This window comes from Rhipicephalus microplus, chromosome 8 (genome assembly GCF_043290135.1).
Source record: "Rhipicephalus microplus isolate Deutch F79 chromosome 8, USDA_Rmic, whole genome shotgun sequence".
Taxonomy (NCBI): Eukaryota; Metazoa; Arthropoda; class Arachnida; order Ixodida; family Ixodidae; genus Rhipicephalus; species Rhipicephalus microplus.
This window is the reverse complement of record NC_134707.1, coordinates 5,381,726-5,394,942: the sequence shown is the minus strand read 5'-3', so window position 1 is coordinate 5,394,942 and position 13,217 is coordinate 5,381,726. Positions and strand designations below refer to the sequence as shown.

At 50.8% G+C, this 13,217-nt stretch overlaps 1 protein-coding gene across 2 annotated transcripts in view; it reads left to right on the top strand.

The window, feature by feature from the left end:
• LOC119163990 (uncharacterized) overlaps positions 1–13,217 on the top strand; it is a 95,327-nt gene that overhangs the window by 31,704 nt on the left and 50,406 nt on the right. For both annotated transcript variants that reach the window (XM_075870823.1, XM_075870822.1), the window contains exon 4: positions 10,633–12,815. In XM_075870823.1, the coding sequence (XP_075726938.1) occupies positions 10,633–12,815 (2,183 nt within the window). The remainder of the gene's footprint in view (positions 1–10,632; positions 12,816–13,217) is intronic.

The window sequence follows — 13,217 nt, the reverse complement described above, 5'->3', positions numbered from 1 at the left end:
GAGGCTGGTCAGTGGTGATATGATCGACGCGAAATTTCAAACGAAGCGCCGGGAGTACGAGCATAATCTGACGAAACTACGTAATTCTTTCAGCCTAGTAGGTTTCGGGAACTCGGCGACTGCACGAAGTTTAGCAGGGTCGGATAGAACACCATGCTTGGACACGATGTGCGCTAACATGGGACAGCTCTCGCGCTGCGACGCGGCACTTTTTAAAGTTCAGTTGGAGCCCAGCGTTGGTTAAACACGTCAGAACTAGTTGGAGCCGAAGCAGATGTGTAGGAAAATCGGGAGAAGAAACGACAATGTCATCAAGGTAGCATAGACACTGTGGGGTCTCGACGAGGCGAGCGCTTCGCCATGCTCTTGGAATGAACGAACACTGCAGACGCGGTCGGTACAAAAACGATACATGCATTTTTTAAACTAATTTATAACGACGATATCGTTTGCCGAATTATTTTACATCAGTTGTGATCAACAACCAAGGTCATCCTACACAATATTACCATACACTCAAACCACATAAGACAAGAGCACACAAAAGGCGGCGTCGCCAACGCTTCACTCACCACGTGGGCCTACCGCAGGCGGCCCGCGGTGCCGTCCACAGCAGACCCACCGCGAGAGACAACCGTTCGCGGCAACCGCCATGCGCAGAAGAGGCTCGCTCAACTCTCGCCCGCCACCAAGGCCTGCTTTCCGCCAGGGGTCACCGCCGCCGCTATCACTCTACCAATAGTGGTACTCAAAGCGAACACAACGCCATCTATTGCCCCGCGGTTGTCACAACCGAAATATGGCTTCGATGTGAGACACGTGCGCCACGCCGGGCAAACAACTTTACAGGGGGTGCCAGCACCCCCACATTTTTCCAACCTTAATGAAAACCATATTCCGAAAAAACAAAAAGGTTAGCTACACAAGCTTTAACAAAAAAATGACATCACATGTTTATTCATGATGTCCTTGCACCACGACACCGCTGCTGGTCAACACTGCTGCACTGTCCGGCTCGTCCTCACCTCAGTACCGGTCCCGCAACAGCAACGTTGCTATCGGCGCGATGATCAGTCACTCGTGCCGACACGTCTTCCGATTGCGACCAGCACTCACGAGGGCGTCGGACTGCAGGCACTTGCGCAGGTCCCAGGCATCTCATTCGCCCGACCTTACGACCGCATTCCTGGCCAGCGGCGCTGACGATGCACAGAACACAGCCAGCCGCGGGCCACACCCCGCTGCGCACATTCCAAACACTCAACAGAAACAATAGAGCAAGGCCTAAGGAAAGGAGCTTCGAGCCTTTCGCCCACGTGGTACGATGGTCAGTACTGCTAGCTAAACATTGGTGGCGGCCGGGAAGCTCATGAAAATAAAACAAATCACTTTCCCTAATTCATGCATCGCAAGATAAAAAAATTAGGGAAGGAGAACGCAACACCTCAACGCCACAATCCACCTAGTTGTGCCACGTGCGATAGGCGGCTCCGCAGAGCCTTAGGCCTAATGAGTCGCTCTACAACAACCGGCATCCACCCAGCATCCAGCCTAGGCGCAGAAGAGGCAGCCGCGTGGAGAAATTCACTCTGTGAGGTGGCCCAATCGCTCACCGCACACAGCAGCTTACCGAGCGATCGGCGTCCACTGCCCTGGGCGGTGTCATGACGCCTCGGCGTCGAGCCATAATACAAGTCTGCAACGACGCCCGGCTCCCCGAGCCCAAAGAGATAGAAGAAGCTATTTACAGAAAATCGGGCCTCCCTGGAGGCTCTCGTACTCACTCACTTCGGGCCTGGCCTACAAACCACGTGCTCTAGGCCTTGGTCACTCCAGGATGCAGACCGCATGGCTCTCCTCCCAATGCAACAACGGTTTTGAAAACTAACACAAACGAGGAAAAAAAAAAAACCACTTGCGAACAGAAAAAAATGAAAACTCAACCTGCCGACAAGTTCAAACACGTTACAAACCCAATCTCCTCGCTTCTCAACAAAGCACACATCCGACGTTAGCAATGAGAAGTCCCCCCTAAGCCTACTCCACCCCGGCTCTAACAAAAGCTTCTACCGAACCGCAAAAACTGTTCTCCGATACTCAAAGAGCCCCACGTTGGGCGCCAGTGTGGGGTCTCGACGAGGCGAGCGCCTCTCCATGCTCTTGGAGTGAATGGACACAGCAGACACCGTCGGTACTAACCAAACGATACACACATTTGTTTAACTAATTTATAATGACGATTTCGTCCGCTGAATGATTTTACATCAATTGTTATCAACAACCAAGGTCATCCTTACACAATATTACCATTCACTCAAAGCACATAACACAAAAGCACATAAAAGGCAGCATCGCCAATGCTTCACTCATCACATGGGCCTACTGCAGGTCGCCCGAGGTGCCGTCCACGGCAGACCCACCGCAAGAGACAACCATTCGCGGCAACCGCCACTCGCAAAAGAGGCTCGCTCAACTCTCGCCCACCACCAAGGCCTGCCTTTTGCCAGGGGTCACCGCCGGCGCTACCACTCTACCAACAGTGGTACTCAAAGCGAACACAACGCCATCTATTGCCCGGCGGTTGTCACCACGGAAATACGGCTTCTGTGCGAGACACGTGCACCAAGCGGGGCAAACAACTTTATATGGGGTGTCAGCACCCCCAACAACACACAAACCACTTCAGTCCACGCAGTGTGTTGTCCATGATTTGTTCAAACGTGTCAGGAGCATTACATAGCCTAAAAGGCATTACGTTAAATTCGTACAGGCCATCTGGTGTAATTAACGCAATTTTCTGGCGATCAGCTTCTGCCATAGGAACCTGCCAGTATCCAGATCGTAAGTTTAAGGAGGAGAAGAATACGGCTTCTTGGAGGCTGTCAAGGGCGTCGATGTGTGGTAATGGATGTGTGGTAACGTCTTTCCGCGTCACCTTGTTTAATCGCTGGTAGTCGACGCGAAATCGAATCGATCCATCCTTCTTTCGAACTAGAACGGCAGGAGATGCCCAAGGACTGTGCGATGGTTGAATAACGTGACGGCGTAGCATCTCTTTGACCTGGTCGTTGATGACATGACGTTCTGCAGCAGAGACACGGTATGGTCTTTGACGCAATGGCTGGTGCGAACTGGTGTCAATGTAGTGGTGCACTGCGTAAGTGCGACCCAATTGCGGCTGAGAAACGTCCAATGAATTTTCGAAGTGCTGGAGGAGATTGAGAAGCTCGGCACGTTCTTGAGCACTTAAGGTGTCGGCGATGGAACTCGAGAAGATGTCACTCGACGAGCATTCCAGGGAAAGGGCATGAAGTTTGGTCGAGGCGCTACTGCACGATTCGTATGGCATGTTAAGGAAGAAATAAGAATCAAAGTACTCCATTCGACCGAGACATTCGCCGGCAATTACCGTAAGCGGTGCAGAAAGGGGGTTGTGGACAAAAATATTGCTTTGGCCAGCAGTGACGTCAAATGTAGCGAAAAGCAAGGAAACGGCTCTGTGGCTCATGAAAATGTAGGAAGGTGTAAGTATTACCTTAGCATCGTTACGGTCATCACAGCAAACAGGGACAATGGCAATAGCTGGCAGAATTTCAGTGTCCTTACGCACGACAAGTTTTGGCGACCGCTCAAGAGTTTCGTGCAAAGGTTCGTCACATAGATGCAATAATTGAACTTCAGTGCGTGCGCAGTCGATGATAGCATGATGATATGACAAAGTCCCACCTGAGGATAACGTTATGCGAGCACACCGAAAGGACAATGAACTCGACAATGTACATAAAGCCTTGGATGAATATCCGGGCCGTACAGGTGCCGAGAGGTTGAAGTGGTTGTGTTCTAGCCGTACAAAGCGATAGTCCAGAGAGCGGCGTGGTCACTTTGCATGGGGAGTGGCAGAGCTGGGCGGCTATAACGCAAGCGGCAGCACCTGTGTCGACGAGGGCAAAAGTAGAAACACCTTCGACAGATATGGCGATGACGTTAGCAAGTGAAGTGCGAGGACTTGGGCATTTCAACGACGGCGCAGTTCTTGTCTCTGGAACTGCGGTGTTCAGATTTCTTGGTTGAAGAAAGCGGGTCGGGGACAGTGGTCGCCTGCGTGATGGGGAGCGGGGAGAGTGAGTTTGAGATGGGGGCTGGGGTGACCGAGACTCCGGAAGGTTAGTGTATCCATACTGCGGTGAGGGATAGGGAGCAGGTAGGTGCATGGGCTGTGAGTCATGTGGTAACGGCCGAGTAGCGTCGTGGAGTGGTTGGAAGCGACGGCGACAATATCGTGCCACGTGTCCTGGAGTACCGCAGGCGTAGCAGATCGGTCGATTGTCAGGAGTGCACCAAGAATTGCTGACTCGCGGTGCGGCCCAAGGTGTCGAAAAAGGGGCGGAGTGGGGAGCAACTGAATACATGGGTGGCAAATGCTGCTGGCGGGCTCTGCTGCGTACCATCTGGGCATACATAAGAGGCGCGGCCACGGGCTGCATAGCCTGCGCATGGGCAACAGGCATGGCCACAGGCTGCTGGTGAGCAGCGACGGGAACAGCCTGAGCTACCTCTTCAGCAATAACGTCGCGGAGTGGTGAGAACAGACGAGAGGACGGCGGCTGCTGCGTGAAGGGAATCAACGACAGCTGCCGAGCTGCTTCTTCACGCGCTTTAATCTCTTGCAGGGTTGATGAGTGATCGGAAACGCAGGGTTGGTGAGTGATCGGAAACGGAAGTGAGACTGGAGAGAGAGTCGGCGTGTGAGGAAAATGGCTGAGTCAGGGCGCGCTGCTTTCTTAACTCGTAGAAACTTTGACACAAAGTGACCAGTCCCGCAATGGTGGCAGGATTACGGGCCAGGAGCATCTGAAATGCGCCGTTATTTATCCCTTTGAGGATCTGTTGAATCTTCTCCGACTCGGGCATGGTGGTGTTCATCATCATCATCATCAGCCTGACTACCTCCACTGCAGGACAAAGGCCTCTCCCATGTTCCGCCAGTGAACCCGGTCCTGTGCTTGCTGCCAATTTACACCCGCAAACTTCTTAATCTCATCTGCCCACCTAACCTTCTGTCTCCCCCTAACCCGCTTGCCTTCTCTGGGAATCCAGTCAATTACCCTTAATGACCAGCGGTTATCCTGTCTACGCGCTACATGCCCGGCCCATGTCCATTTCCTATTCTTGATTTCAGCTATGATATCCTTAACCCCCGTTTGTTCCCTAATCCACTCTGCTCTCTTCTTGTCTCTTAAGGTTACACCTACCATTTTTCTTTCCATTGCTCGCTGCGTCGTCCTCAACTTAACCTAAACCCTCTTTGTAAGTCTCCAGGTTTCTGCTCCGTAGCTAAGTACCGGCAAGATACAGTTGTTATATACCTTCCTCTTGAGGGATAGTGGCAATCTACCTGTCATAATTTGAGAGTGCTTGCCAAATGTGCTCCACCCCATTGTTATCCTTCTGGTTACTTCAATCTCGTGCTTTGGCTCCGCGGTTATTACCTGCCCTAAGTAGACATAGTCTTTTACAACTTCAAGTGCACTATTACCTATCTCGAAGCGCTGTTCCTTTCCGAGGTTGTTGTACATTACTTTCGTTTTCTGCAGATTAATTTTAAGACCCACCTTTCTGCTCTCCCTGTGTAACTCCGTAATCGTGAGTTGCAATTCGTCCCCTGAGTTACTCAGCAATGCAATGTCATCGGCGAAGCGCAGGTTACTAAGGTATTCTCCATTAACTCTTATCCCTAACTGTTCCCATTCTAGGCTTCCGAAAACCTCCTGTAAGCACGCGGTAAATAGCATTGGGGAGATTGTGTCCCCCTGCCTTACAACCTTCTTGATTGGTATTCTGTTGCTTTCTTTATGAAGCACTATAGTAGCAGTTGATCCCCTGTAGATTTGTTCCAGAATGTTTATATATATTTTATCTACGCCCTGATTCCGCAGTGTCTGCATGACGGTTGATATTTCTACTGAATCAAACGCCTTCTCGTAATCTATGAAGGCTATGTATAGTGGTTGGTTATACTCTGAGCATTTCTCTATTACCTGATTGATAGTATGAATGTGGTCAATTGTTGAGTAGCCTGTTCGAAATCCTGCTTGTTTCTTTGGTTGAGTGAATTTTATTGTTGCCTTAATTCTGTTAGCAAATACCTTTGTAAATAGCTTGTATACTACGGAGAGCAAGATGATCGGCCTCTAATTCTTCAAGTCCTTTTCATCTCCTTTCTTATGTATTAAGGTGATGTTAGCGTTCTTCCAAGACTCTGGTACCCTTCCCGTCAGGAGACACCTCGTAAACAGGGTGGCTGGTTTTTCTAACACAGTCTGTCCTCCATCTTTCAGCATATCTGATGTTACCTGATCTTCACCAGCAGCTTTGCCTCTTTGCATGCTCTCCAAAGCTTTTCTGACTTCTTCTATCATTACTGGTGGGGTGTCGTCTGGGTTACTGCTAGTTCTTATAGTATTAAGGTCGTGGTTGTCTCGGCTACTGTACAAATCTCTGTAAAACTCCTCCGCACTATTAACAATCTCGAAGCGCGGCTCTTATTCGAGGTTGTTGTACATTACTTTCGTTTTCTGCAGATTAATTTTAATCTAATAAAGGCCAATAATGTCTTCGATATAGCTGGTGAACAATTCCGTTGTCTTCTGTGCGCAAGTCCGCAAGCGTTGTTCGGCTCTGGACTTGCGGACTGTGGCTCGGCCAAAAACATCAGCAAACGAAGTTTTGAAGATGGACCATGTCGTAATGTCGTTTTTGTGGTTGTTGTACCACATTTCGGCCACGTCAGCGAGATAAAAGATGACGTTAGTCAACTTGTCCGCGTCATCCCACTTGTTGTTTGCGTTCACCATTTCGTAGTTAGTGAACCAGCCTTCCACGTCGGTCTCATCAGCTCCGCTAAAGACCTTCGGCTCTCACAAGCGAAGAACGCCGGGGTTGCTGGGCGATGGAGCGGAAGAGCCAGGTTGCGCGTTGTTGGTGGCCATGATGGGAGGTAGCGTTCGGTTGCGCAGCTCCAGGTTTAGGCGAGGGCGAATGGCAGCACCCAGAATCAGGCGACGGGGAATGTCAGTACTCTCCACCAATTGAAAAGGTGTTTATTGACGTGTGTTGCGAAGGCGGCTCTACGATGAAAACACAATCAGGACAGAGCAACGTCTTCTTCAAATAAATAAATAAATATATATATATATATATATATATATATATATATATATATATATATATATATATATATATATATATATATATATATATATATATATATATATATATATATATATACACACACCTATGTATGTATATAAGGGAAAGAAGTGTATACCTAAGGGCTCGTTTTTCCGTGTTTTAACACAATATTAATGAGATCTAACAGACAGTAATGCCAAGAAATGTACAGGGGAAGTTATTAGAACCAATGGAATGTAAATAAGAAGAAAGAAAAGTGGATGAAAAACTAACCTGCTCATATATATATATATAGTGCACGCGTGTGCTTATCTTTCAGTGGAGAAAATCGCGTGCCTTCGATTTTCACCAGAACAATTCCGTTTAGTTGCTGGGCGCACAAAGATCTCTTCGTTCGCTGGGCAGGCGCCGTTTGCGAAAAGAGTGCGCTTTTCAAACAGAGTGCAGTAACAAAATTAACTGGGGCTCTTGTTAGTTCACACACGTATTTGCACCTGTTATTACATGTGGTGCCACGTTCTTGTTTAAACAGCGCCTTAAGTATCGAGCTATAAACGTTAGTTCGCTCTCGTCCTGTGTATGCCGTTTTCATGCGTCATTCGTGCGTGAGCCATGCGCTGCACATTTTGATCTGCATGCCATTCTCAGCGTTACATTCCAAGTTGTTGCCATCGCATTCATTGCTTTGCGCTTGCGGCGAAAGTGGGACTTTTCTTAATTTCGGACGACCATGTCCTCACCACCGCAAGGATTTCGGATTAGGCGCTCATGGAAACTTTCCTTGACCATGGTGACGACAAATCTTCGAAGGTTGGCTCGTAACGCGCTTCTGTCTTGCGCCGCGCCGCGATGTCGCAGTCTGGTAGGTTTTGCGATTAGTCAATTAGTTCTGGCAACATGTTGGCGTGTTGAATGCAATGCTATAAACACGACAGCAAAAAATTGTAATGTTGTAAGAAGGAAGGCCTGCAGCCAATTCTTTTGCGTCCGATATCGCGGAATTCGTACAAAACGCTGGTGTGAGCAAATTTACAGCCACTCCAAGGAGAAGTGCTCGTTTAAGATGAATTGTTTACTTTCTGTTTGAGCATTCGACGGCAGTTGTAACACGCGGGATATGTTATCTTATGCAGTTTCCAGGCGATATGGGATGTGCCGACTTTAATGATCTCTGCTTCAGCAGTGCTCACGCGTTTTTACCTGCTCGTGAAAGTTACAATGTGCTGGGGCATGTTACGGAACATGGCGGCGACTTTAAAAACCCGCCGAGAGTGCCCATACAATTGCTATCGCAATAATAACGCAGTTTTTTTTTACTGTCAAATAAGTGTTTTTGGTTAGCTCTGTTTTTGGTCCTTCTTTTGTTTATTTGTGTGTTTATTTATCGAATTTTTGGGCTGAACCTGCATATTATGAAATCCTCTTTAGAGGGAATTCTGAGAATTTATCAATTTCGTTATATCTAGGTTTAACTGTATACGAATTTCAGGTAAGTCTGGTTGCTTGATGAGCATTGCATGCTTACTAAAAACCACTGAAATGTTTTTGTTTACCAGAAAACAAAAATTCTAATTAACAGTGATGTGTGGCTCGATAAATCTGCTCCAAAACGGAACTTCGATGCCCCAAAACACCTTTTGCTGCTCCAGAAGTGTTCCGAAACTCCCTTTTTACTACTCTAAAGCTGCTCCCAAGCTTCATTATTCCTGCTCTCAAAGCTGCTCCAAAAGGCTAAAACCTGCTTCCACCCCAGCACCGGTGTCGACGGGGCTACAATCGCGTGTTCTCCACATGGAACACGCGATTGCATCCTCAAGTACTCTTTTGAGTCCTTGTTGGGAAAAGCATCGTCACGCATTTGCTACCTCGTTCGAAAGTTTCAAAGCTATTTGGCTTTCTGGCGCTAGCTTTCGTTGCCACTACGTTGACTTGCACAAGCTTGGCGGATTTCTGTCTTCGTTCATTTGCCGGCCACAAACCTACGTCGTATTACGCGCGCTACTCTTGGATCAGTGCTTGCGTGTAATCTTTTTGACGGCCAATCATAATGTTGCTTTGTGCAAACTTTCTAATGACAACATGTCGAGGCTAGGCCTAATCAGCGTTAAGAGATGATTTAGACTTCAACCAAAAGTTTTGAAGAAACTCGACGTTTCGAAACCGACTTGGTTCCTTCCTCAGAGGTGACTGCGGGGCTACATAGCAGCGGAGCCTTTAAAGCACTCGCGGGGCGTATAATGACCCCACTCTCTCTCTCATATTGCCGTGGAGCGCAGTCCTTGTGTATACACTGGGGTAAGAAATCCGAGAGAGCCGTTGATTGTGGGCTGTCCTCTGTGTGTGCTACGACTCGAGTAGTAACCTACCTTCTCCTCCAGTTCGGCTCGCTTTCAAGGATGGCTGTCGCTTCGAAATTTATCCGGTGATTCAATGTCTCAGCATGTTCGGCGACTGCGCTGCGCTCTTTGTAGAGCTTTCGCACATCGTTGGCGTGTTGCTTCAGTCTTTCCGGTAGGTTTTTCGTCTCGCCGATATACGAAGAGGGGCACTCAGCGCACCGAATTTCGTAAACGACATGGGAGGGGGGGGGGGGTCCTGTCCATTGTTGGCTGGTAGTTCGGGCGGGGAGGAGGCGGCCCAGCGTACACGAAGGCACGTGCGCGATACGAACCCCTTCCTTCTTGAAGATCTGGGCCAACATCCCGCTGGTTCTGTGAACATATGGGATCAGTTCACGTTTCGGGGGGGCTGCCAATGAAGGTTCATTGGCGTTTTCGTATCCTCTGTTGCTTTGCACGGCGGGTGGCGGCTCGAATGAAGTTTTTTGGGTATCTGTTTTTTCTGAGGTCCACAATTGCGCGGGCTTCTTCTTTCTTTCGTTCCGTGTAATTGGAGCATGAGTTTCTTAGCTCTTTGGAGTAGCGTGGTCACAACTGAGGCCTTATAGCAGGTGGGGTGGGAAGAATCAAATCGAAGGGAGCAGCCAGTGTGCGTTGGCTTCCTGTGAACGGAGAGCTCCAGGCTGTTGCGCTTGCTTGCCAGTGGTCGCTTTCACACTCGGTTGTGAATTGTATAGCTGGGTGCACAGAATTTAGGTGCTGTCTAAAGTTTTCAACTTCAGATGTCTTCATGACGCAAAAGCAATCGTCCATATAATGAAGAAAAAGCTTGGGTCGCGGCGAGAAGGAGCTGAGTGCTTTCTCTATGTACTCCATGGTCAGGTTTGCTATCACGACGGAAATGGAAGCTCCCATCGCAGTTCCACTGTTCGGCCTGAAAATAGCTTTTTTGGAAAAAAAGTACGGACTGGACAGGCAGAACTGCCTGTCCAGTACGTACTAATTCGCCACCTTGTGGGTTTCCGCAGAACTCATTGGCAAAAGCTTATCTGTTGAGTGCTGTTTTGTCAATCATCATTAATTGAGTGGGCCTTACATGCAGGTGCAGCAGCAGGTCAAGCAGCTGGTCAGGCACCTTCAGCAGCCAGTACTCCTGCAGATGGAAGTACCCCAGCTGCACCACCACCGCAGCAACAGCAGCAGCAACAACAACAACAGCAGCAGCAACAGCAGCAATTGTTGGCTCAACAGGCCCTTGCCCAGCACCAAGCATATGCTCAGCAACATCAGCAAGCTCTCATGCAACAGCAGGCAATGGTGCCCCAAGCTGCAGCAGCAATGATGCCCCAGGCAGCCATGGTTCCCCAGGCCATGATGTCGCAGGGTATGGCCCCTCAAGGAATGATGCCACAGGCAATGGTCCCACAGGGCATGATGCCGCAAGGCATGACCCCACATGGAATGGCTCCACAAGGGATGCCTCCACAGGGAATACCACACCAGGGTATGACCCCACAAGGTATGCCACCGCAGGGGATGATACCACAGGGGATGGCACCACAAGCCATGATGCCCCAAGGAATGATGGCTGCTGGTATGATGCCTCAGGGAATGGCTCCTCAGGGCATGCCAGGCATGATGCAACACCAGGGTCAGTCTCAGCAAGAGCAAGGTCCTCCTTCAGGCATGGGGCCACCACATCGAGGCATGGGCCCAAGAGGAGGCATGGGCCCAAGAGGAGGCATCGGCCCTAGGGGAGGCATGGGTCCCAGAGGTGGAATGGCTCCACGAGGAGGCATGCCCCCACAAGGAGGCATGGGCCCACCGCATGGTGGTATGGGTCCCCAAGGCGGTATGGGCCCTCAAGGCGGCATGGGCCCACAAGGCATGATGGGTCCCCAAGGCGGCATGGGTCCCCAAGGTGGCATGGGTCCCCAAGGTAGTCCACAAGGTGGCATGGGGCCAAGAGGTGGCATGGGGCCTAGAGGAGGCATGGGCCCTAGGGGAGGCATGGGTCCTCAATGTGGCATGGGACCTCGTGGCATGATGCCCAGAGGTGGTCCGATGGGTGGGCCAAGAGGACGTGGTGGACCGAGAGGGCCTTCAGACTTTGGACCTTTCCGACCCCCTCTGTCCCCACAACAGCAACAGCAGCAGTTCCCTGGTGGCCAGCCTGAAGGCGCAGACGGCGACGATGATGGTAATGGTGAAGGTAGCTTTGGTGGAGGCAGGCCCTTCAGAGGGCGAGAAGGGCCACGTGGAATGCCCCCACGGGGTGGACCTCCAGGTCGTGGTGGACGCGGTCGCCCGTTTGGTGGTGGTGGGGGCCCAACTGAAGACCCCTTTAGAGGCGAGCAGGACTTTGGTCCTGAAGGAGATGAGTATGAAGGCGGCCCCAACCAGTTTGATACACCTCCTCATCATGAATTTGGACCTCCTCCCCCGGGCAAATTCGGAGGCCCACCTGACAAACCAGAGTTCGGTGGGATGCGGCACCCCTCACCATATGTGTGGCAGAACCCGAATCAGCGAGGTGGGGGCAGGGGAGCACCCAGGGGCCGTGGTGGCTTCTTCCCTGGCCAGCGCCCCCCGCCTCCATCACAGTGGGGTGGTGGTCCTCCGGACGACTGCGGGCCTGGTAATCCTGATGATCTCAGACAAATGCCTTCCGATGACCGGAGACCTGGTCCTCCCGACGACCGGAGGCCCGGCCCTCCTGATGACTGGAGGCCTGGACCACCTGATGACCACAGAATGGGCCCTCCAGACGACCGCAGAATGGGCCCTCCAGATGACCGCAGAATGGGCCCCCCTGATGACCACAGAATGGGCCCTCCAGACGACCGCAGAATGGGCCCTCCAGATGACCGCAGAATGGGCCCCCCGGATGACCGCAGAATGGGCCCCCCTGACGACCGCAGAATGGGTCCTCCCGACGACCGCAGAATGGGTCCTCCCGACGACCGCAGAATGGGTCCTCCCGACGACCGCAGAATGGGCGCCCCTGATGACGGCAGAATGGGTCCTCCTGACGACCGCAGAATGGGCCCTCCTGATGACAGAAGACAGGGACCTCCAGACGACCGGAGACCAGCCCTTTTTGATGACCGCCAGCCTGGCCTTTTTGATAGGCCTGGTGGACCTCCAGATAACCGCAGGCCTGGACCTCCTGATGACAGGCACCCTGACTGGAGTGGTGGTCCTCCTGAGAAGCGCTGGAGGGGACCACCAGATGGTGAAGATGATGTGGCGCCTGGTGGACGACCCAATGGGGAGCCACCACGTGTAAGTGTCCATCTTATTTACAGTGAAGCTCTTGTTCAAGCCTTTCATGCCTGGTGGTTGTCACAGATCGTAGTGCGATTGATTTCAGAAAGTTGTTAAATCTACAAATGTGTACCACTGCTCCCACCAGTCACTACACCAGCTCCTGCTTACGCCACTGCTTTTTTTTCATTCAAATCCCACTTTATCCACCCAGCTGAAATAACGGAGCAAAGACTTCTTTGGAAGCCACCAGCTTGCAGTTGTGTCCACCAAATGGAGCTGTTTGAACCCTGTTCTTTATCGGCATCCTCGTTACCTCTGCTCCAAAGTAATAGTGCCCTTCAAAAACGCTTATTGCCACATTGTATGAACGTCATTTGGTGTTGTTGTTGAGGGACAGCTAGATGGAAGCTTTCATAC